Below are 26,045 nucleotides of genomic sequence, written 5' to 3' on the forward strand. Positions count from 1 at the left end.
CCCAGAAGATTTTACCCCCTTATTGGCCAGAGCAGTTTTTGCGATACGGCACTGAGTCTCTTTAACTGACAATTGAGCAGTCATGTATTCTTCTACATATTTTTGGTGTCTTTTTCCCCACAAATAGAGCTTTCTTTTTGTGGTATTTGATCACCTCTGCGGTTTTTATTTTTTGCACTATAAACAAAAAAAGAGCGTCAATTTAAAAGAAAAAAGCAATGTTTTTTGCTATAATAAATATATATATATATATATATATATATATATATATATATATATATATAATCTTCAACAGGCCAATATGTATTCTACATATTTTTGGTTAAAAAAAAAAAAAAAAAAAAAAAAAAAAATCGCAATAAGTGTATTGATTGGTTTACACAAAATGTTATAGCGTTTACAAAATAGGGGATAGATTTATGGCATTTTATTAGTAATAGCGGTGATCTGCGATCTTTTTAAATCGGGACTGCGACATTGCGGCGTACAGATCGGACACCTTTGACACTATTTTGGGACCACTGACATTTATACAGCGATCAGAGCTAAAAATAGCCACTGATTACTGTATAAATGTCACTGGCAGGGAAGGGGTTAAACATTAGGAGTCGATCAAGGGGTTAAGTGTGTTCTGATGACAGGGAACAGTAGATCCGTATCAGGTCACTAGGCAGAACAGGTTAATGCCTTGTTTACATAGGCATTCCCCGCTCTGCCTCTCCTTGATTGTGGGCCACCGCCGGATATAGAGTCCGCGGGCACGCGATCCTGCTCTTGCGGACTGACGTACAGATACGTCAGTTTGCGTAGGAGTGCCATTCTGCCAACGTATATCAGTGTGAGCCGGTCGGCAAGTGGTTAAAATGAATGTTAAATTATTTTTCTACTACTGGTTTTAGTAACGGATATACAAAAAGCTATAGAAAAGACTGTGCACATTTTTTGTTCCAGGAAACTCAAGGCCACAGTAGCTGCTCCCACTTTAAGGGACAGCATAGTGGTTTTTAATTAGCAGACTTTTCTTTTAACCCTTTACAATTTTTGAGCCACAAATTATTATTTTTTGTAACTTGTAAAAAATTTTTATTTTCCTAGTAACAAAGGCCAGCATTGCCTGCATGCATGTTAGCAAAATATGTATACGTGGCTAAGCCACAAAATCCGAATTTCTGCTGTGTCAGGGGGGTGTGTCCATCCTCTGAGCCATTAAGCAGCAGTTTGTGTAATACAATCTCTTCTGCTATTTAGGTCAATTTCAGCACATTCCAGTAAAGGAACTCAGCACCTAAAGAAATATAAAAAGCATTTTATTACCTGTCTTATCTTTAGCACTACATACTTTAGGCATGGAGCTGACTTTACTGGCTGCACTTGTCCCAGATCTGAAAGTCAAAGTACTAAAAACCCAATACAGCCAAGCAAAAAGCATTTTAAGAAGGTCATCAGAAATAGCAACTTACATTTACCTTTTAGCATAGGGAAAGTTCATGCTGTAGACTAAGGTTGCAACTATATGTTGCCAATAAAATGAATAGCAACATTCAAAATCCCTCAGGTGATCTTGCCGTTAGATTTTGAATTTCCCATTGGACATTTCCTAAATTTCAATGTACTTACTTCACAAAATGTATCTGAATTCATGATGTTAATTTATTGTGACATTTGAAAGTGAATCAGCAATGTACAAAATGCCACCGATGACATAATAAAAATGCTCAATCCTGGCAGTTGACTGTCTTTCTCTTGTGTGGTTTCTGAAATTCCAATAATGAACATCTGAATCTCATTATTTCATACAGACAGCAAAAACCCTAACGGAAGCAAATATATAAAACCCATGTGATTTACACAGCCACAAAAACAAGTCTCTCAGGGTGCATTGTACATAATGGGCGGTTGCCTTTTTTCCACATCTGTACAAAGTCAGTAAAAAAAAAAAGTCCTTCAGAGCAGATGGCTCTAGCTTGTGCCCACAGAACTCTTAGATTCAACATATTGCAGAGCCTTCTCCTTCACAGCTTGAACGGTCTTCTCATTGCCATGTTTCTTCTCATATTCCAGATAACGCTTGAAGAAAAATTTGATCCTTTTTGCTGCTAAACTAAGGTGGATAACTCGCTCAAATATATCTCTGCAAAGAGAAAGTGTAGGAAAATTACTGTGTGATAACATAGAAGAGTAATGGCAAAAAAAGACCAAGTGGTCCATTAAGTCTGCCTTTTTTTTTCCTTACGTTTTTTGTCAGGGTTTAGATCTAGGTTTGAATCCACCTACTGCCGACTGAGTCATTACCTCTGCTGAAAGTCTATCCGAAGCATCAACTTCTCTATAGGTAAAATATTATTTTAGAAAGGTCATTTTGAACTTTCCTCTTGCTAGTTTGAGATCCTGTCCCTACGTTTTTGGAACTTGGCATCATACTGAAAATATTGGCCTTCTGAACCTTATTATTTATTCCCTCTAATGTATTTAAAGGTTTCAAATCAAGTCTTCCATTTTCCCTTCTTTCCTCAAGAATGTATATATTAAGCTCCTGTAGTGTCTCTTGATATGTTTTATCCATTTTTTGTTGCCTCTCTCTGGACTCATTCCATCTTATTAATATTATATAAAATAATATATTATGAAATATCAATATCTTGTAAATAAGGTCTCCCGAACTTTAAACAGTATTCTAAATAAAAGATATTATGCGACAGTGTTTAGTTTAAAATATACTTTAACCACTTCAGCCCTGGAAGGATTTACCCCCTTCCTGACCAAGCCCTTTTTTGCGTTACGGCACTGCGTTGCTTTAACTGACAATTGCGCGGTCGTGCGACGTTGTAGCCAAACAAAATTGATGTCTTTTTTTTCCCACATATAGAGCTTTCTCTTTGTGGTACTTGATCACCTCTGCGGTTTTATATTTTTTGCGCTATAGACAAAAAAAAAAGTGCGCCAATTTTGAAAAAAAAAAAAAAAAGCAATATTTTTTGCTATAATAAATATATATATATATATATATATATATATATATATATATATATATATATATATATATATATATATATATATATATATATATATATATATATATATATATATATATATATATATATATATATATATAAAAAACAAATTTCTTCCACAGTTTAGGCCAACATGTATTCTTCTACATATTTTTGGTATAAAAAAAAAAAAAAAAAAACCCAATAAGCGTATATTGATTGGTTTGCGCAAAAGTTATCACGTCTACAAAATAGGGGATAGATTTATGTCATTTTTAGTCATTTTTTTTTATTAGTAATGGCAGTGATCTGCGATTTTTATCGTGACTGCGACATTGCGGCAGACAGATCAGGCACTTGACACTATTTTGGGACCATTGGCATTTATACGGCGATCAGTGCTTTAAAAATGCACTGATTACTTTGTAAATGTCACTGGCAGGGAAGGGGTTAATCACTAGGTGGCGATCAAGGGTTTAACGGTGTTCCCTTGTTCTAGGGGGGATGGGCTCACTAGAACATGACAGATCACTGCTCCCGATCACTGGGAGCACTAGATCCCTGTCATGTTGCTAGGCAGAACAGGGAAATGCCTTGTTTACATATACGGCGATCAGTGCTTTAAAAATGCACTGATTACTTTGTAAATGTCACTGGCAGGGAAGGGGTTAATCACTAGGTGGCGATCAAGGGTTTAACGGTGTTCCCTTGTTCTAGGGGGGATGGGCTCACTAGAACATGACAGATCACTGCTCCCGATCACTGGGAGCACTAGATCCCTGTCATGTTGCTAGGCAGAACAGGGAAATGCCTTGTTTACATAGGCATCTCCCCGTTCTGCCTATTCGTGCCACGATTGTGTGCCACCGGTGGACATAGAGTACACGGGCACGCTCCCGCTAGCCACAGATGACGCAGCGGTGTACGGTTACGTTGCTTTGTGCACCCTGCCACTTTGCCGATGTATATCGGCATGAGCTGGTTGGCAAGTGGTTAACATCAAGATCTTCCTATCATAATTCCTGATGTTGACCTGGGATTTTTAGGTATTACCACCCTCCTGTAGCATTTTGCACAATAGGAAATAAATACAAAGTCCAACTGGGAGAGTAAGAAACTTAATATTGGTCACAGTAGGACCTGACTCAGGAACTCAAGCTATTTTATGGAGGGTCTCAAGGATCTGAAATGGTTAGGTGGTTTAGCTCTAGTATTTACCAAATTATTAGTTTGGGCTTGACTGTTTCTATTAAAAATGGGTGTGCTTTCTATAAAAATTCAGCAAGATTGTTAACGGCTGGTTGGCCATATTTCAGCATATTTTTTCTCATTAACCTATATTATAAAAAGTGTAGTGGTCTGTTGTATGGTCAAAAGAACATAAAATGTCCACTCAATATCAGCGGCCCTAGCTAGATATCTGGTTTTGCACTATGTGCAGCATACTGTGAGCTGGCTTCTGCAACAGAACACAGCTGTTCTCCATCACCTGCCAAATGGTATGAAACATCTTAATACAACATGTCACTGCCTAGCCATGACAGATGCATTCCAGAACTTCAGTATAGGGGTACTTTAATGAGACAAGTATGCGCTGAAACAGGGGCAAATGCAGTCTGTGGGGGCCATATGTGCAGTAATAGGACAGTTAACGTTTTCCAAGAGGTATGTACACATTCGTGAGGTCCAGTGTACAGAAGGCCGAAAAAAAATCTAGACCTATCTTTAAATGGGCATGGGATTCAGGAACAATTTATGCCTGGGGTGCAGCTGCAGACAAGTGCTTGATTTTCCGCACAACCATATTAGGGCAAAAGCATGGCCCAAAAGCAATAGACAAACTTAGAACCCTATTGCTAAATTACAAACTGACTCATTATACGAGATGTCTCTAAAACATTCGGTGAATGGTATCAGAAAACAAACAAAACAGAAGATACAAACAAATTACTTTTATTGGCCTTCAAAATAATTGCCGTCTTTCACAACACACTTTTGGTAACCTTCATAAAGCTTCTGGAAACCTGGAAATCAAAAGCCTATTTAGGAATCGATCGCAGAACAGCTGTTACACACTCTTGGATTGCTGCCACTTCCACAATCAACATTGTCTTGACCTTGGACTTTTGCAGGTGGCTCTTTTTGGGTCACGGGGAAGACAGTGAATGCCATTCCATCGATTGCCGCTTGGATTCTGTATCGAACTGGAAGCACCAGGTCTTATCCTCTGTGATGATGGTTCGCAGAAAGGATGGATCCTGGTCACACATGGTAATGAAATCAGTGGTTTCCATCTATTTTGCTTTCTGTTAGCATGTCAGCTTGTGCGGCACAAACTGGGAACAGATCTTCCACTTACCCAAATCTTTGCAGACGATGGTGCACACCGCGTCCTTGCTAATGCCCAATTCCTCCACCATAAATCGTAGAGTCAGTCGCCGATCTCGTGCCAGCATTTGTCACACGTGAACTTGGCTTATCCTCAGTCGTTTCCCTTCCGTTGTGAAATCGTTTGAAGGTTGTAAGCACGTTTTCTACTCACGGCTTCCGTCCCGTACATTTGCACATTTGACGTGTCCCATCACTGGTTTTCCCAATTTGTAGCAGCATTTGATGTTCACTCCTTGCTTCATTGCACTGTGACCCTAACCTCTCACATGGACTACGTTCAACTGCCCGCAGCAGGTTTACCTTGGCATGAATGTGTACTCCACGCTAGGTGGCACTTCTCAATGTGTCTCTGGATAGTCATGTGCGGACACCTGGCCCATGTTACAGCTGAGATATCGGACCATTCACCAAACTTTTTAGACACACCTCGTATATCTTCTGTCAATGTTTTAAACAAAAGTAGAATTTAAAATATTATACTAGCTGTAAAGCCGCACTATATTTTCAGCTAAATAAGTGCTACATGTACACCACTCAGACTACCTATATAGCAAGGAACTCGCTAACCCTTTTAGCAAAAATACATCATTTTCTGCTCTTACCTGATTTCCTTTTGATTGCCATGCTTTACCATCATATCGATATATACAGACCAGATGTCGGTTCGCTTGGTATAGCTGCTCAGTGTGCTTTCAAACAAAGCCTTGGCTCGTACAGGATCACCCAGTTGGAACTCTAACTGAGCAAACTTTGAAATTACCTCAACATCTAATAGGGAGAAAAATAGAAGAAAACAGAACTGAAACACCACTCCTAGAACACTGCAGAATGAGCTGGAAATGTTTTCACATGGTGACAAAAAGCAATCAGAATCTTATGAGAGTCGCAGCCGGGCATGTTCATGTTCCAATATGGTAAAATCTCAAAAGAGATGAGTTAAATTCTAATTTTAGGTAATACACAACTTTAAAAAAAAAAGTCAAAGTCTACCTTTGATAACAGTGATTACGCCTTGCACAATCTTTAAAAATAATGTAGTCATGCCGAAATATAAAAGAAAAAAAAAATTTGGACTTTTAATCCTAGATATTCACTTTATTGCAGACCTAAAAGGGCCTTCAGACATTAGGCGGCTAAAAACGGTACAAGTGACCCAGCCGCTCAGCGATCTTGCTAATGAACAATATTTTAACATACATGTAAACTCACATTAAGGTGAACCATTGTTGGTGGATGGCATTGACAAATTCTTTGTGGATGGTCAGTATTGGGATATTGGAGGAACATAAGTGAAAACTTACAATCTCCAACATGGAGCACATAATGTGACTTCAAGACAATGTTAACGTTTGAACTGCAAAAGTAACCGACCAATACAACCTTTACATAGTATTTAGCAGTAACCCTGGTAGGTTCTCATGATCACTTTATTCATATTTTTTTTTTGTTATTAAAGTGGAAATTCAGTCAAAAACCAACTAGGGGTAAACCTGCCCCCCACCCCCATTCTAAGCCTATTCTATCTACCCTGTAAAAGAAGAGATCTGTATACTTACCTATTCTGAAGTCGCTCCGGTCCAGTCCCATGATCAGCTGTCAGTGGCAGCTTCAATGTAGAGGATGCACAGATGACAACAGATGCTCCAAAGTAAGCCTGTGGGGGACGTCATCGTTCAAGCATTCGCAGCCTATGTCGGCGATCTCTCCTCCACACAGAAGCCGCCAATGGAGAGATCATGTGACCAGAGTGTCTTCAGAATAGGTAAGTATGCAGATCTTTTCTTTATAGGGTTAGATAGAATAGGCTTAGAATTGGGGGGTGGGAACAGTTTTTGCCTTAAGCCGGCCACAGACGGTTCGAATCTCGGCCGTTTCAGCAGGAGCAGGCAGAGATTCGAACTATGTATGAGCAGGCTAAATGTACCAAACTGATCTATCAACTTGAGTACAACCAGCCTGTCAGATTTGTTTTTTTTTTTTTTTAAAAGAACATGTTTATTGTTGAAAAATTATGTCAGTATACAGTTATAGTACAACACTTGCAATCACATGAAGGGGTATTTCCCACAAGGCATGAAGGTACATGGGTAGGTTATACAGTTTACAGATAGGCATAGATTGATATGGTTACAGGCAATACTTCACAATTTTCACCAGTATATTTCTAGTTATTAAATCCAGCTTGTAGCATTTATTGGGGGTTATAGCTTGGTGCTATATAACATAGTATCACAAGATGTTCATGGGTGACTCGTTAAACTCTTAGAATACTTCAAGATTAATTAGCGCAAGTATTATCATTGTTCAGCCATTTGTTCCATATTTTATAGTATTTATTTGGGCAACCCCTGTGTTTGTACATAGCCCTTTTGTATGGTAACGACGCATTCACCTCCCTAATCCAGGTCTGCATGGCAGGAGAGTCTGTGCCCATCCAATGCTTAGCAACCAATTTTCTAGCATAAAATATTGATTCACTGAGAAATGTGATTGTGGATCTATCTTTAATGGTGTCTGGCAATAGACCAAGGAGGCATAACTTGGGGTCTAACTGGATCGGTGATCCCATGTGATCGTGGAGGAATTTAATGATCTGTGTCCAGTAGCTTTGTATTTCGGGGCATAGCCATATTAGATGGTAGAATGTGCAAGGGTTACTGGAGCACCTAGGGCAGTTTGGGTTTTGCTGTGGGGAGTATTTAGCGATTCTAGCTGGTGTGATATAGGATTGATGTATTATATAAAGTTGGGTCAGGCGTTCTGAGATTTTAGGTGATGTTTTTTTAACGTTTTCTAATATATCTTCCCAGTCAGAACTATCTATTGGTCCTACGTCATTTTCCCATCTAATCCTTGCATTATCGGCAATTCTAGCTACCGACTTGGTGCGTAGGGTGGTGTATAGGGTAGAGATAAGTTTGTCTGGGTCTGATCCTGTAATCACGTCCACTAATGTTAGTGATTGTGGAAGCCATTTGCAAATTGTGCTTGGAGTGCGTGTTTCAGTTGTATGTATCTAAATCGCATATGGAGAGAGAGGTCATACTCTTCGCAGATTGTTTCAAAATTTCTCATGCCAAATATAGTGATAACCTGGAATAAGAATACTATTCCTTTAGCGGCCCAGCTAGGGGTCCCAGGCAAGGACATGAGCTCCCTCAACTGTGGATTATGCCACAATGGAGTGTGCGAGTGAAAAAAATCAGTTCCAGTGAGCCTGACGGCTCTCTCCCATACGCGTCTGTGTTGGGACAGCAGCAAGTTGCGGTCCTCTTTCTTGTGTTTGGTGTTACCTCCTCTAAAGAGTACTTGTAGTGGGGAATATAAGTCTTTATTAACGTTCTTGCATACTAAAGTTTGGTATCTTTCTTTGTCTGTTTTGTGGATATAATAGAAGTGTGAGAGCTGAGCTGCTATATAGTAAGTGTGTACGTCCGGAAGGGCGGCCCCCCAGAAGAAGTTGGGTTCTTAAGTGTATTCCAGGCCAATTTATGCCTATTAGAGCCCCAGACAAAGGAATTAAGGATTTTACAGCCTGTCAGATTTTACATGTGATTATTGCTAGTGGCTGTATTCTCCCAGTGGGGATGGCTTCCCCCCGGAGGAACACAATGGCTCTGCGGTAAGGATTCCCCCATCAACACGGACTGTGTTGATGGGGGAAATCGAGCGATTTTCTTTTCTGCAACTATAGAAAATCACTCAGTCTTAGTCAGCTTATGACTGAACTTCCACTTTAAAAGCAGGTTTAAGTGTTATAGATTGATACGCTTATATCCAGCATTAGGCTCTAAGGGAACATTATAAAAGTAGAAGAGTTTGCAGTCCTAAGCTGGCCACACACACACTAAAAAAAAAACTATTCGTACAATTTCCTGATGACTATAATGTGAGGGACTTTTCCTGACTGGATAGAAGTTAAATGTACTGTTTGGGTAGTCTCTATTACTACACAGCTCCTAATAAATGTCATCGTACAATCAAACTGTAAAAACACACTAAAGTAAACAAATATAAGAAACAGATTTTGGGTAATTAAGTAAAATTAAAGTAAATCTATAAGAAAGAGATTTTTTTTTATATTGCAACTTACCAGCCCTTCAATGTGGTGGCTGCATTAGTTTTCTTTTTTTTCCCCCAAGTTAAAAAACTTTACCACCAACTATATGGAAAATACCCATTGCTCTGTCCTGGTCACTTCCTGTACACTGAACTGGTATATCAAACAATGGCATTTTCATTCTAATCCATCATGGAATACTACAGATTTTCCTGACCACCATTCAATAGAGATGAAAAGAGAAGAAAGTATTTGTAATGCAAAGCGGGGGAAGCAACCTAAGGTGGCAATGTTACTACTCCAGAGAAACAGTGGATTGAGTAAGTATTGCTACCCTAGGTCAGAAGTGTGTTACTGTCACCAGATAAATGTAAATTGAAAAAAAAAAAAAAAAAAAAAAAAACACCTTATGCAGCAACCACATCTAAGGACTGGTAAGCTACAATAAAAATTGCTTTTTGCAATCTGCCTGAAGCAGTTCTTTAAAATGTAAAATTTCCAGTTATGTTTGTGTTTGCCAGGTAATAGTTTGTGGTGTGGGAGGTGATACTATTCTGCCAATTATTTAGCCAAATCCTCCACATCCAGTTGCCTGTCTGGCTCGGTTCACATCAGTGCGCTCTCGTATGCGATTCGCACCGCAAAGCAAATCACATGTGATGCCTGTGCAATGCAAATTCAGCTATACAGATTGTATGGCTGAATTCGCATCGCATTTGGACCAAAGTCGTGCCGGACCCTTTTTTGGTCCACACCAGAATTGCATGGCATGGGTGTTCACACCCATGCCATCCAATTCATGTCCAAACTGACAGTTCGCACTGGGATATGCGAACCGATCTGGGGGCGTCATTAACTTTGTATTGACACCCACAGCGGTTCCCATATGGCAGTGTGAACTGCCTGCGAGTCGAGTGCGATGCGGGAACCCGTGCTGGATTTGCACGGGTCCTGGCATTGCACCAGTGTGAACCAAGGTGCAAAGTATAATCCTCTGCAGACCTGCAGCGTTCACACGCCACTCAAATCAACTGTGCAGTTCAGCTGGTGGGGACATCATCTATTATATGAGATGACCGACATCAGTACAACAGCCTGAGTTGAAACAGCAGGAATAAAATGCCTTAAAAATGCAAAAACATGGTTTACTGAATATTAAAAAGAAACCTGCAAGAAGAAGGTATTGAGGATACCATTCCTAACCGCTTTCAAAATTAGTTACCGGTTATGCCAATCCAATACTTTAGTACTACCGGGATCACTGACACAGAACAGCTATACAGTTAGGAGTAAGGGATGAGCTCAGGCGTGTTCGGAAGCTACACGTGCAGAGCCCGCCAGGAAGTCGTTACTGCACAGCGCTAGTCACAAGCATTGAGACATTTCCCGATCTCTGCAGCCGTGCATCTGGAAATGTTTCACTGCTTGCGATTAGTGCTGTGCCGACTTCCTGGAGGGCTCTGCACGTGCGGCTTCTGAACACGCCTGAGCTCATCCTTAGTTAGGAGTTCTGACTTCACACTGACTTTCCTACTCTGCATACTTGTTGCACACTTTAAGTGACCCTGTCACGAGTGAATAAAACATAAGCAGCCTCAGAAGGTTGGGGGGGGGTGGGGCTTATGTGGGTGAACAGGTACCAAACACATCTGATCTAAAATAGTAACAGTGCTTATAGTGCTTTTAAAAAAAAAAAAGTTATGGTGTTCAATCACTGCCTGCTGAAAAAGGTTCAAACCTTTTAGGTACTGTTCATGTTTTACTTTTAAAGGGTATTTAAACCCCAGAAAAAAAGTATAATACTGCTGTATCTACTGTATATGTAGCTTTAGCTTGAAGTAAAAAAAAAAATAAAATAAAATAAATAAATAAATATACAGGAACGCAGCCACCACCTCTAAACACTGGTGAAAGTTGCAATATAAAATAGTATTTTGGGTTTTGTTATGCTTTATCAGGCATCTCTTTTAACAATGTATTTTGCTGAAAAATGTACCAATGTGTCCATCTCAAACCACAAGAGCTACAAATCTATCAAAAAAATGTAGATGATTGTGGAACAATGCAGTTTTTATACAAGATTCAATAGCAGGATACACAACATGTTAGTGGCTTGCTAGGGACTACATAGGTTGTTCTCATTTAAGAAAGAAGGCTTAAAGTAAATTGAAGCCAGTTTATATTGTATAGTGGATCAATCTTATTCACATCGGTAAATGACCAGTGAATGACTTAATGACATGAATACTTACGCTCTTTTTCTGGAAGACACTTTAGTGCCCGCTGCAGTAAGCGATGAGCAGCCTCAGACTGGCCTTGCTTAAGAAGAAATGTGGCATATTTCCAATACACAGACTTTTCCTGTTTGAAACGCTTTATCATCGTGTTGAACAATTCATCAGCCTCCTGGATGCCAGAAAACAGCAAACAAAGCAACATTCAATGTTATTTACCACAAGTAAAAAAAGGTCTTCTAGTAAAGTGGAGAAGAACCAGAGCATACCTTTAATTTTGTTTTTAGCTTTACAGAAACCACTGCCAAATATACACTATTCATAAACAGTCATCATCAATAAAACATCAATTATAGCACACATAGCAAAAGGCACCTCTGCCTTTCCACTGACATTCATAGGTGATCGATTTCTGCTGGGCATTGAGCAATTCTTAGCGGTAGACATGAAGTCTTGGCCCGAAAAAAAAAAAAAAGAAGAGGAGTTTGGTCTCCACGTAATAAGGAAAAAAGTATTATATGTGATGATGGGTGTACCGCAATGTTTACATGTATAGTAAATGGAAAGATTCACTTTGAGGGCTTGTTTGCACTAGGTGTGGTGCTGTGTGGGAACATGTATAAAATCACGTTTTCCAGCACCGCACAAAAATGTACGGCTTTCTGTATACTTAATGGCATCACCACACATCTTGCAAACATGCATTACCATGCGGTTCGGTGTGGCATGATTTTAGAATATTATGCCTGCAACATTTTTTGTGCATTTCGTGCACGCAGTGCAGCTAACTGAAATAAGTAAACTGTCGGGAACGCATTAAAAAGCGTGCGTGTTTGGAAACACCTCATGGTGCGAACGAGCCCTAAAGTGAATTAAACCTGGTCTAACATGCACCTTGTGTTTTAAAGCATGTCTGTTATGCTGGCCATGAACACCTCAAACTTTTGGAGGTGCCTACTGAATCTCTGGCGAACAATGGAGCTTTGGGTGGCCCTGTCTGCACCACATAGCTTGACAAACCTCAACCTGAAAAATGAAGGGGAGCCTTTAAATCCTAGACCCAGGCTATACAGGGGCCTTGAATTACAGTATATATACAGTGGATATGTATATACTGTATTTTATTTCTGCAGGATGGGCCTTCAATTTATCTGCAGCTGACAGCACCATTGGTCTGCAGCATATCAGCTGTGGTAAAAGTACCAGCTATCTGGGTGTCACATACATGAGGAAAAACCTAAACGAGGCAGATCAACAGCAAAAGGCCTGCAGTTCTTATTCTCATTTCTCCATCCCCACAAGATTCTCCTGCTGCATCCACTGAAACATTTGTAGGCTCTAAGGACAGGGAGGGAGGTCTCACAAAGCATTTCAGAAGCTTAGAACAAGCCAAGTCAAGCAGGTCATTTCCAGCAGCATCCTTCCCAAGGCAGGTGTCTCTTTGACAGCTGCTGGAGCAAATCACTCCCATCATGGCTAACTATATCAAGTATAGGGCTGATGTGGACACTGTTAGAAGTGAGGATACTGTGAATTTTAGGGTGTCCAGTTGAACCACTGTCTGGTTCTTGCACAGTATGCACTGGGGCTTCTGGCTCCTGTGACTTCTCCTGGTCTATTCTGGTGCTTCAGCATTGTAAAGGTGCCACACGAAATTGCGGCAGCTGAACTAAAGCTGGCAAATTTGTCATGTCCACTATAGAGTAAATCCTGCATTGCACCTCAACGTTTGTGGCCTATTTCGGGATTCTGGCACTGAGCCTCCAAGAAAATGTAGTCTATTATTTCAAGATAAAACTTGCCACTTATTGCCTTCTTATATTGTTTACTTACTGTCCAATATTTGTGGCTGTTGTCTCTCAAACAATACACTTTAATGTTTATTTAAAGATAAAATCTACCTTGTTTCTGTTTTATACTGTGGCCTACCAGAGTTGTTTACATACTGTTCAGCCACTAAACAATATATGTGGCTATTGTCTCTTAGATTATACCATTTATTTCAGGACAAAATCGGTCTGGTATCTCTGTTCTGCCCATTCAAGTACTCGCATACTGTCCTGATGCTACACAATTTCTACCAAACACATACTATACATTAGGGACAATATGAATGGTGTGGGGGTATCAGGGATTTAATATATTTTTTTTCCCACTAACACTGCTCAAAGATTTCATGAAATCTTTGTTTAATATTGTGATTGGCCCTGGTACCATGTGATCGCTCTGACCATGTACAGAGATCACACAGTAGTAGGCAAGGCATCATGAATGACTGCCTTGTTTACTACTGTAACTGATCGCTGTGATTGATCACAGCTATCACATGGTACCAGGGCCAATCACAGCGGCCCCATACTATCATCAGTAATCCACTGTGTTACAGATCTTGCTGCTGTGTGCCCAGCCATTTATGTACATTGACCAGGCAGAAAGTGGTTAAGCCAAGCAAGAAAAAAGAAAAAAAAACACACACACACACACACACACACACACACACACACACACGCAAAAATGTGATGCCAGAGTAGGGTCATTGTTGCGATCTGTGAAAATCATACTGTTTTGTAATAACACACACACACACACCTTAAATGCATCTACCAAGCATTAACCACTTAAGCCCCGGACCATTTGGCTGGCAAAAGACCAGAGCACTTTTTGCGATTTGGCACTGCGTCGCTTTAACTGACAATTGCACAGTCGTGCAACGTTGCTCCCAAACAAAATTGACGTCCTTTTTTCCCCCACAAATAGAGGTTTCTTTTGGTGGTATTTGATCACCTCTGCGGTTTTTATTTTTTGCATTATAAACAAAGAAATAGCGACAATTTTGAAAAAAAAAATGCATTATTTTTTACTTTTTGCTATAATAAATATCCCCCAAAAATATAAAAAAAAAAACCCTTTTTTCCCTCAGTTTAGGCAGATACATATTCTTCTACATATTTTTGTTAAAAAAAAATTTGCAATAAGCGCTTAATGATTGGTTTGCGCAAAAGTTATAGCGTCTACAAAATAGGGGATAGTTTTATGGCATTTTTCTTAATATTTTTTTTTTTTTTTTTTTTTTACTAGTAATGGCGGCGATCAGCGATTTTTGTGAATTTTGTGTCTTCAGGTGAGCTTTTTTCAAGGGCAGAAAACAAATGATTTCCTTCTCTTAAGCCAGAGATGTCACTGTGTTAGGAATGGTGAAGTATCAAGGAGTTTTATTTATATGGTGCTGTAGGGTAAACGTCTACATTGATATAAGACAACCAACACATGCCTAAAGTATATAAACCCTCCGAGATGTTTTACCTTATACTTTTCTGACTTGATGTAAATCTCCACTAAGTGCTGGAATGCTTTCAATGGATCATTGTATTGAACAGCTCGTCCGAACACCTTCAGCAAAGTCTCTTCTGTGCCATATGTATTCTCCATATTCAGCATGGCTACCCATACATTCAGCTTCTCTTGCTCCTCCCTGTAAGAACAATCGGTTAATATATTACAGTGTATGTCAGGGGGACATTTTCCCATGTTTTAACCCTTTAAAAGATCCTGTAAGCACTAAAATACCCCATCTGCCAAAGATGCACTCAGCTCCTAAGTCCTGTTGTGGACTGACAACACAAAGAACAAATGTCTATTCAGTTTTCTTTTCCTTTACATGGATTGTAAACCTCTGACATGAAATATGAACAAATCAAAGTGGCATTTCTGTCTGCTGTCTCATTCCTCTGCTATCTGCATGAGTTACTTCTGACAAGTTTTCCTGCCACCAAGAGATATAAAAAAAAAAAACAATGAAACAAGGGAGGGGAGCTCCAGCATGCAGCCTGTGATTGACAACCTCAGCTCTGTTTCTGCATGCTGTGTGCAGGGGGTGTGTGCCTTCCCTCCAATTAACTCTCACCAAGCTCTGAAGAGTTTAACTTTAGCTCTATGCCCCCTGCTTTCTGAAAGCTCAGAGAAGATGTAAAAACTCTACACTTTGAACTGCTGTAGAGAACAGATGGCTGCAGATAGACAGGTACAACTTATAAAGGAGGATTTGTTCATCTCTGTGTATAACGCTAGTTACGCCAATGTGTATAGGTAGGGGGTTTACAACTACTTTAACTACTTAACCCCTCCTATTGTTCTCATCGCCAAAACATTGCACTAATTTTTTTCTAGCCCTAAAATAAGAACTAGCAGGGCTACATAGACACCACTGGGATAAAACAGGAGAACTCAATTTCTGGGAGTAAAAGGCAAAAAAGGGAGAGATGACACGTGTAACCAGTGACATAAAAATATTTTAAATTCTTTCTGAATTGAGACAATTGTTGAAATATGCAAATAAGGATCACTAAAAACCTAAAAACAATCCTTATTTCTTAGTGAACTGACGCCATCATGGTTTTTCTTTCCCAATCACACAGTGAAAGTATCTTTCACTTGTTAAATTACAGCCATAACTTTATGACCACCCACCTAATATTGAGTAGGTCCCTCTTTTGCTGTCAAAACAGCCCTGATCTGTCAAGGCATAGATGCCACCAGACTTCTGAAGGTATGCTGTGGTATTTGGCACCAAGCCGTCGTAGCAGATCTTTTAACCACTTCAATACAGGACAATTTCACCCCCTTCGTGCCCAGGCCAATTTTCAGCGCTGTCGCACTCTGAATGACAATTGCGCGGTCATGCAACACTGTACCCATATGACATTTTATCATTTTTTTGACACAGATAGAGCTTTCTTTTGGTGGTATTTAATCACTTCTCGCCCTACATCATATGACATCGTCGACTTTGAGTGGGGATATCTGAATGATGGCTGCAGCTTTTACAGCCAGCGATTCCCTTCACAGTAAGAACAATCATAGCGGCTGTAAAGAGGACCTGTCATGAACTATTCCTATTACAAGGGATGTTTACATTCCTTGTAATAGGAATAAAAGTGATAAAAAAAAAAAAAAAAAAAAAAAAAAAAGTAAAAAAAAAGTCAAAAGAGAAAAATAAAAGTAAAATAATAATAAAAATTAAAATAAAAAAAAAAATTTAAAGCACCCCCGTCTCCTCACGCGCAGAAGAGAACGCATACGTAGATCGCGCCCACATATGTAAAACGACGCTCAAACCACACATGTGAGGTATTTCTGCAAATGTTAGAGGGAGAGCAATATTTCTAGTGCTAGACCTACTCTAACTCTAAACAGGTAACCTGTAAGAAATTTTAAACCGTCGCCTATGGGGATTTTTAAGTACCAAAGTTTGGCGCAATTCCAAAGCGTGACACAATGGACATCTATTTACTTGGCGTAACATCATCTTTCACATTATGCAAAAAAATTGGGCTAACGTTACAGTTTTTTTTTTTTTTTAATGCATGAAAGTTTTTTTCCCCAAAAAAAAAGGCATTTGAAAAATTACTGCGCAAATACCGTGCAAGATAAAAAGTTGCAACGACCACCATTTTATTCTCTAGGGTCTCTGCTATAAAAAAAACATGTATAAGGTTTGCCTTCTTCCCATACTGCATCCTGGTGTCCTCTCTTCCCCAGGTAAGCAACTCGCACACGCACCTGGCCATCCACATTAAGTAAAAGAAAACACGATTCATCAGACCAGGCCTCCTCCTTCAATTACTTACTGTGACCCACGAGTTGTTTAGTGTGCCGCTCAGGCTCGATCACTATGGGGAGTAGTGTGGGTGATGTTGTAACCACTGCAGGAATGCCAGCAAGGGATGGAGTTCGTCCCAGCTCCTGTAGTCACTGGAAGAGAGGAAAGATTCCTGCTGCAGCACATCAGGGGGCGTGGCCTGTCAGGAGTCCAGGCTGAGGTTGTCTCATATACCACCATAGTATTCCATAGATGTGCACCAGGGATCTTTCCTCTCTTCCTTACAGTTCTTCCATTACTCGGTGGAGCAGTTCTGATTCTCATGTGTTCTTTGATAGCACTTCTGGCTGTGGACACGGGTCAGCATGGGCACCCTGAACCGGTCTGTTACACAGCTCTATATACACAACAAACTGCTATTCCCTATTTTTCTGCTTTCAACACATCTAATTCAGGGACATCATGTTTATTTGCTGCTCAATATATCCCACCGACTTTCAGATGCCATTTTAACAAGATAATCAATGTTATTCACTTAACCTGTCAATGGTGATAAAGTTATGGCTGATCAGTGTACTTGTAGCATTACCTGAAGTAAATAGTCTGCAGGGCTCTTTCTGCCACAGCCCGTGCTTGCTCCAGCTCAGTGGCCTGGAGGTGGAAATCCATGTACTGAATCCAGTTAGCAGAGATATTAGGTGAACTGAGGACAAGGCGCTCAAATTCATTAATTGACTGCGGTAGCTGACTTGGATCCTTGGCCTCTTTTCCAGCTGGTCTCTTCTCCGCTCCCTGTTTTTTCTGGTTGCTCTTAGTCTGAAATGTTGTGAATGCAAATACTCTCAGTGAATAGTTTATTATGCTGAGCAATATCGTTATAAAATGAAATAAGCATAACCTTGCAAAGAAAATAGATTTGGCCAGTTCAGTGCTGACTAGAAGGTCCCGCAGGCCACATGTTTTAATGCCATCAGTTAATGTAACAGAGTCTCAGGGTTTATGTTTTTGGTATGTTGGTGGATGGGAAGTTCAAAAGAACATATAGCTTCTGTTTTTTACAGGTTTAGCAGTGCACTTCATGAATCAACATTATTTCTCACAGCAGAAATCAAATAGCTCTAGGACATCTCTCCTTGGGGACACAAGGTTTGTTTAGATACTTCACTACATTAAACAGGTCCCAACGTGTGTCAACTACATCTTATTAGCTTATTGGCTCATTCACATGGGAGCTCAACCCTGTACAGCATAAAGAGCAGTTTATTTTTTTTATACATGTGCCAAGCTGCATGCAGGCAGCCTATACAAGTAAATGATTATGCACAGGCTTTATGGACTTAACCACACAGCAGAGTCTAAGAGGTATGCAGGGACAGGTGCATAGCCCAGTACACACAAGGTTTGCGTCAGAGGCCGTGCATCTGTTCTATTGTACCTGTCAAACTTGGCTCTGAGGGGGAGTCTATACAGCTGATGTGTATCCATTCACTTTTATAGGCTGCCTGCACGCAGCTCATCGCTAGTACAAAATAATAAGTTGGGCTTATACGAATGAGTCCTATATCTTAACACTTGCCGCAAAAATGATCACCCATTTTTGTACTGCAAGATGAAATGGCCATTTAAAATTCAGAAAGACGTATTTTTTTATCAAAATGAATTATACCAAGTATTTTTAAAGACATCATCTATGCAGAATGGTGACGATTCTCAATTTGCACAAGTGACTTTACACAACAATTTTATTAGCAAAAAAAATAGTCAAGCCATTATCTCACACTGAACTAATCAAATGGCTGCAGTTAAAGCAGAGCTCTACCCAAAAGGAGAAGTTTTGCTTTAAGGCCTCCTCCCCCACTCCTCTTTCAGTAATGGCAGTTGTGTGGAGGGGAGCAGGTACCCGATTTTGGCAGGTACCCGATTTTGGCAGGTACCCATTCTCACTTCCACTCACCTAGGCAATCGGAACCCGAAGTTCTCCTCCCCCCCAGCCTCCCTGCAGTCTTCTGGGACACGACAGGTTCCAGTAGACCAAGGTTATCCCCGCACTGGTTTGAATCTCACCAGGTGTAGAGCTGATCTTACTCTCCAGAGATGAGAGGTTCCAGGTGCTGGCTAGTGCTGGTAGAGGCTAAATGCAAATGAGAAAATCCGGACAGCTGCACTCCAGGAAATAATAATCCAAATTTCTTTATTTTAAAATCAGGAACACATCAGATACAAGACATCATGCACAAAATGTACAGATCATAGGCGTTTCGCACATTTTGTTCATGATGTCTTGTATCTGATGTGTTCCTGATTTTAAAATAAAGAAATTTGGATTATTATTTCCTGGAGTGTGGCTGTCCGGATTTTCTTGTTTGCATATAGGTTCCAGTAGACCGTTCACAATACGCAGCGGGCACGCGGCTGTGAAGCCGCAAGCTGTCACAGCTGGGTGCCCACAGTTAAGATGCCGGCGCCAAAGACAGAAGATGAGGCTGGTGTGAGCACATTGCTGGGTTGTGGGACAGGTGAGTGGCTGTTTATTTAAAAAGTCAGCAGCTACGGTTGTTATTGACTTTTAATTTTTACACAGCAGCCTGGAGCTCCTCTTTACAGTACAATATTATAACTTCAAAAATTAAGCCAATTCTGTTAGCTCTGTTCTGTTCAGTTTACCCAACTGCTATCACTACTATCAAAACCGGTGACAGATACACGTGAACGACTAGGCATAAACAGTGCAAAGCACAAAAATTAGTTCCGGTGATCCAGGAAAACCAGCTACAAAAACACTACAAAAATTAATTATAAAGAAAAATGAGAACCAGCCGATATATTAATGAAACTCGAAGGCCTAAATCTTTTCAGTAAACACACTTTCTGTATCTTGGGGTGCTCCTCCTCCTCATCCTCCTCACTGTCTGAACTGCTCTCCTTTCCATCAATTAAAGAAGTTTTGAGAGTATTCAGGCTGACGTCCCAAGAAAAGCCGGAGGAAACCTGCAGTCGGGGTGCTGGAGGCTTATTGCTAGCTTTTTTCTACAGAAAGAAAAAAAATAAATTTTTTTTGTTAAATTATGAAACTCAAAAACATATATAAATAAAATCCACCAATTTTGTAAGCATTGTCTTTCTTTACTTGTCTATTTTTCTATGGGAACATCTACATTATATATTGAAAGCAACTAATGCAAATCTATAACGAAAAAGGTAAATTTCTTTTTTTTTTTAAATCTTGGATAGAGTGGAGAGAGGTTAGAACATTTGTCAGGTTTTGTTTCTTCTGTCTGTGCCCCCAATAGGGACATTCACCCTCGCCATTTGTCATGTTTACCGTTCACATGTGGATGTAAAAGAAAATCCCAAATTTTGGGTTGTCCCCAGAACAGGAGTAGTGAGGATATCTTCTAATGAGGACAGTAATGGTGACAACGAGGGATTCCTTCGCTTTGGAGGCATTTCCTTTCACTTCCTGTTTTGGCTAAGGGACAGGAAGCACAAGGAATTTTCCTCAATAGGACAAAGATGGCGAAAAAACAAACAAAAAAAAACAAAACAAAGGAGTTATAAACATCCCTTACTCTATCCCATTTTTTAAATTGCCTTTAGTTCTACTTTAATAGTAATAACAAACCTCTCTTTAACAAAAAGTAATAAGAATGAGAGCAACAACAACAGAACTCTAACCTTTTCCTCATTTTCTGTATTCTGTTCTCGATAATGAACCTCAACTCCGCTGTCTTCATCATCCTGGGACTCTTGGGATTTCTTCCTTTTAGACCTCTAATAATTGGCAAGTATAAAGGATTATTGTTGGTTAATCTTATTTTACTTCTTACAGAAACAAGCGACTAAAAGACAATACAGTTCTACAAGAATCAAAAACTATTACTTTATAGCCACAAAACGAAAACAGCAGAGCACTAGTAGCACAAATGTAGTAACATTTATCTTTCTGTATACATACAGAGTTAGATACTAGAACCAAATAAAAAAAAATAACTGAACAGGCCAGACATTTCTTTTGCGTCCTTTTTTGACAACATGACAGTTTTGTTACATTTATGTTTTAGTTTAAAAATTCTTTTTTTTTTTTTTTTTAAATTGGTCCCCGTATCTAACTCTGTATGTACTATACACAACGATAAATGTTGCAACCCTTGTGCTTTAGCGTTTAACCGGTTCCCGACCCTCTATTTACAGGGGCAGAATGGCAGCCCTGCGCGAAACCCCGTACCCGTATGGGGTTTCCTTTAAGAGCCGCCAGAGGGCTGTGCGGCCAGGGGACCCGATGCATGTGGCCAACGGTCGCGATCGTGTGCACGAGTGCCAGCACGGGGATTTGTGTGTGTAAACACACAAATCCATGTGCTGTCAACAGGAGAGGAGACATGTCATTTGTTCCTAGAAAGTAGGAACAATGATAAGTCTCCTCTCCTACTCAGTCCTATCCCCATACCGTTAGAACACACTGAGGGAACACACATTTAACCCCTTGATCGCCCCCTAGTTAACCCTTTCCCAACCAGTGACATTTACACAGCACTGATCACTGTATATGTATAATGTCAATGGTCCCAAAAATGTGTCAAAAGTGTCTGATCTGTCCGTCACAATACCGCAAAAAAAAAAAAAATTCGCAGATCACCGCAATTACTAGTAAAAAAAAAAAAAATAAATACATAAAAAAAGCCATTAAAAAAGCCATAAAAATGCCATAAATATATCCCACTGTTTGTAGACGCTATAATTGTTGCGCAAACCAATCAATATACGCTTACTGCGATTTTTTTACCAAAATGTAGAAGAATATATATTGGCCTAAACTGATGAAGAAATTTGTTTAAAAACATTTTTGGGGATATTTATTATAGCAAAAAATAAAAAATATTGTTTTTTTTTTTACACTCTTTTTTGTTTATAGCGCAAAAAAAACAAAACAAAAACAAAAAAAAAAAAAAAAAAACAGAGGTGATCAGATAGCACCAAAAGAAAGCTCTATTTCCGGGGAAAAAAACAACGCAAATTTAGTTTGGGTACAGCATTGTATGACCACGCAATTACAAGTTAAAGCGATGCATTGCCAAATTGTAAAAAAGTTCTCTGGTTAGGAAAGGGGTAAAACATTCCGGGGCTGAAGTGGTTAAGCTGATTAGAATAAACTGACTATTTATTCTTTTATTCTGAACCCTCACGGCCTGTCACTGAATGCAGCTGGATTACTGAACCTTACAGAATATACAGAGACTCTGTCTGATAAACAATATGCAATCACAAGCATTACAAAACATTCATCTAGCAGTTTTCTAGCCCAGTGCCCGTCGGTGTCAGGAACGCTGAAAGCCCCTCTGTACAGAGCTGCCATCTGCTGGTCACATGCTACAATACCTTGACTTCACTTTCAGAGTTTGTTCGTCTCCTTTTTTTTTCACCCTTCTTCCTCCTTAAGCTGAAGCCAGCAGACTCTGGGATAACATCAGGATTTCCAGTATCATTAGAAAGAAGTGACAGCTCTATGCGATTCTCCTCTTTATCTATACTAAAAAAAAATAAAGACATACACCTATTATATAAAAGTTTAAACAAGCAATTCAAGCTAGTGACACCTACCTGATGATAATAACATACAACATTTGTTTGTATATTTTGAGCTTCAGAATTGAATATTTAAAACATCATTTTTAATTACCCATGTGGCCTGTTTGTTAAAGGCAACATTTATAACAAAAGTACAAAGACTGCCATTGCTGACCACCTTCCGTAAATGCTACTTGTCTGGCTGTTTCTGGGCTCAATACTTTGACACCGACTCAGAAAAACAAATGCAGATCAGGAAGTTAGAATGCTAAATCTGAATACTTACTCTAAATGAGGTACTAAGAAAAGTACTAAAACCCAGAACACAAGGTATTTTTCTGTACCTGCTGGGTTTTTAAATGTATAAAAAAGCACAGGGAAGTCTTCATCTATTTCAGATGCCGCATGTTTTTTAACTTGCTGCGACATACACCTTAAATCTGAACTCCACTCAGCATCTTAAATTAGCCTCTTATCTTCCCTTTGCCCTCTATATAGGGCACCACAGTTTTTTTGTTTGCAATAACCTTGTCCCGTTTCAAGTAATTTAATCTATCCACCGTGACACGTGGGCTGAAAAAAATAAAAAAAAATCCTCTATTCAGAGGAGCCACAAGGAGGATCAACAGGGATGGGTGGGTGGGTGTGAGAGAGAGACAAACACAACAAAAGTACCATGCGATGTAGCTACCGTGCATTTCAAAAAGTAGTGCATGCACTACGTTTGACGCAGTTTCAGCCCATTCACACACACCACACACAGTTCCAACGCAGTTGTGTTTTTGACAGAATTTGCTATGTACCAGTAAAGTTCTGTGCAGAAAAAAAATGCACCACGCGCTACCCTTTTTTCCTGCACCGGAAACTGACTGGAACTGACTGCACTGGTGTGAACTAGAGCCATTGGAATACGTGAAAAACACTGCATACATTTTTATAGCAGAAAAAAAGTACACGGAACTGCACCTGGTGTGAACTAGCACTTGTGGAGAAAACTAGCACTAAGGCTGGGTTCACACTGATACTACACGACAGTCATCCTACTTTGCTCTGCGACATCAGTTCTACATCCCACTTGAATGAACAGGATACTACTTCGATCCGACTTTGATGGTACGACTTGTCCTTTGACCAATCAAAACAATCCCAGTGTGACATAAATTCCTTTTACTGTTGCTGTAATCACCATGTTGGTTGTCACAAGTTGGATGGTTAGGACAAGGATCCTACTTTGATCCGACTTCAGTGATATTCAATGGGCTGAAGTAGGACCAAAGTAGTGCAGGAACCTTATTCAAAGTCGGACCAACTTGTGTCGGACCAGTTAAGACGGCTCCCATAGGGAAACATTGATTTTCACACGTCATGCAACATGAGCTCCCAATGCGCAGCGTTTGTCGTACCAGTGTGAACCTGGCCTTGAAGAGTAATTCTACCATAGGTTAGAACACACGGGGGTTGATTTTCTAAAACTGGAGAGTGCAAAATCTGGTGCAGCTCTGCATGGCAGTCATTCAGCTTCTAACTACAGCTTGTTCAGTTAAGCTTTGACAATAAAACCTGGAAGCTGATTGGCTATGCGCAGCTGCACCAGATTTTGCACTCTGCAGTTTTAGTAAATCAACCCCGTAGTGTACACCCCATGCTCTTACTTTAGTAACTTTCATCCAAGTATAAAAAAAACAAAACAAAAAAAAAAAAAAAACACTTACGAAATAATTTTGGCAGTAAGCAACTTTCCTTCGGGAATGTGTTCCTTATACATCTCTATCTCTTTAACATAATAAGAGGTGACATTCTTAAACAGAATATGGCCATCAATCGAACTGGATATCCTGCAGTAAGAGCAAAGCAATAAGATTAGTTCTTTGTCTGTACAGCATACTACCGGACCACAAACATAGTAGAACCACATGACTACACAAAAGGGACATGCATACCTGAAAAATACACCTTTCTCTGTAACTGCACTGACAAAACCTTTAATGAGCTGCCCTTCCTTCAAACAGTCAATAGACGAGAGGTCTTCATCTATCTGTTTGCTGACACTTCCAGGATTTAATCTGTACAAGGGAAGAATGCAACATTCAATGTAAACATGGTTATAAACATTTATCAGTATTTAGTGATTGGAGAACTTTTGTTATCGCTATAACAGACAAACTGATCCATCTTAATTATCCAGTCATAATATAAAAAATATAATTTTTGTTCTCACAGTAAAATCATTTGCTGAAGTTTACTGAGGAACAGGGGAAGTGTTATACTTTTGGATTATATTGCCACCTACCAGAAGACTAGACACTGGCCAACAACAATTAGGCTTCATGTACACTAGCCTATATTGCCAGCTCCTAAAACTTGAGTTTAGGAACTTTTGGCTGTTTTTTGCCACAGCTCCTAAACACAACCTCACAAAAGCCTATGTGTCAATGTACACAAAGGCTTTCAGCAGAGATTAGGAGCTACCGCGTTTAGGGAAGCTTCAACTTCCCTCTTCTGAATGCAAAAGAATCGTGTTCAGGATAGAAGCATTTTGAACCGCGGGAAACGCAGCAAAATCCCACGGCTAATGTAGGCCAGTGTACATGAAGTCTAATAGGACAGCCTAGGATAGCCCATCCTTCTACCAGCATGCCTCAGTTTTGTAGCAAGCAGTACCAAGAGCATGATTATAAACACAGGAGGTGGGACCACTGTCTATCAAAAGAAAGAAGGGGGACACAGGAAGTGCTAGACCTTTAGGACATCCAGAAGCAGTCCAAACGAGGGGTTGAAAACACCACAAACAATTGCTAACAGACCCAAGACACAACCACAACAAAACCTGGGACTACCTGCAGCTCAATAAGCCACCTGATGGACCTTCTGTCTGAAGCTGGCATCAGAAGAGGCCTGAACAACCACCTAGATAGAACTTACAGAACATATGAACAGAAGACCAAATGTCTTAGACACATTAGCCCAACATTGAGGCACTCCATTCTAGAAGAGTGTGCTTTGATAGGAAAGGGGAAAAACCCAATCCTTGCAACCTTTAGCTTGAATAGTGTGTCTGAACCACCTAGAAATGGTGGAAAGAGAAGCTGGTAACCCTTTGCAGGGATCATCCAGAACAGATCCAATCTTTCTAAAGGAAGTAGTGTCCGAGTTATAGATGCTTTCTGCCCTAACCACATTCAAGGGGAAGTTCCTCATGATGCACT

The 26,045-nt window shown here is 39.9% G+C and overlaps 1 protein-coding gene across 1 annotated transcript in view; it reads right to left on the minus strand.

The window, feature by feature from the left end:
- Positions 1-1,632: 1,632 nt before the first annotated feature.
- The window catches only part of PDCD11 (programmed cell death 11), a 94,743-nt gene continuing 70,330 nt past the window's right edge, over positions 1,633-26,045 (minus strand). The window contains exons 27-36 of the mRNA XM_073596121.1: positions 24,780-24,902; positions 24,552-24,674; positions 22,651-22,801; positions 20,950-21,045; positions 20,140-20,301; positions 17,864-18,090; positions 14,979-15,147; positions 11,694-11,847; positions 5,984-6,149; positions 1,633-2,131 (exon numbers count right to left, since the gene is read on the minus strand). Of these exons, the coding sequence (XP_073452222.1) occupies positions 1,960-2,131; positions 5,984-6,149; positions 11,694-11,847; positions 14,979-15,147; positions 17,864-18,090; positions 20,140-20,301; positions 20,950-21,045; positions 22,651-22,801; positions 24,552-24,674; positions 24,780-24,902 (1,543 nt within the window). The 3' untranslated portion in view covers positions 1,633-1,959. The remainder of the gene's footprint in view (positions 2,132-5,983; positions 6,150-11,693; positions 11,848-14,978; positions 15,148-17,863; positions 18,091-20,139; positions 20,302-20,949; positions 21,046-22,650; positions 22,802-24,551; positions 24,675-24,779; positions 24,903-26,045) is intronic.

Source organism: Aquarana catesbeiana, linkage group LG08 (assembly GCF_042186555.1).
Source record: "Aquarana catesbeiana isolate 2022-GZ linkage group LG08, ASM4218655v1, whole genome shotgun sequence".
Classification (NCBI taxonomy): domain Eukaryota; kingdom Metazoa; phylum Chordata; class Amphibia; order Anura; family Ranidae; genus Aquarana; species Aquarana catesbeiana.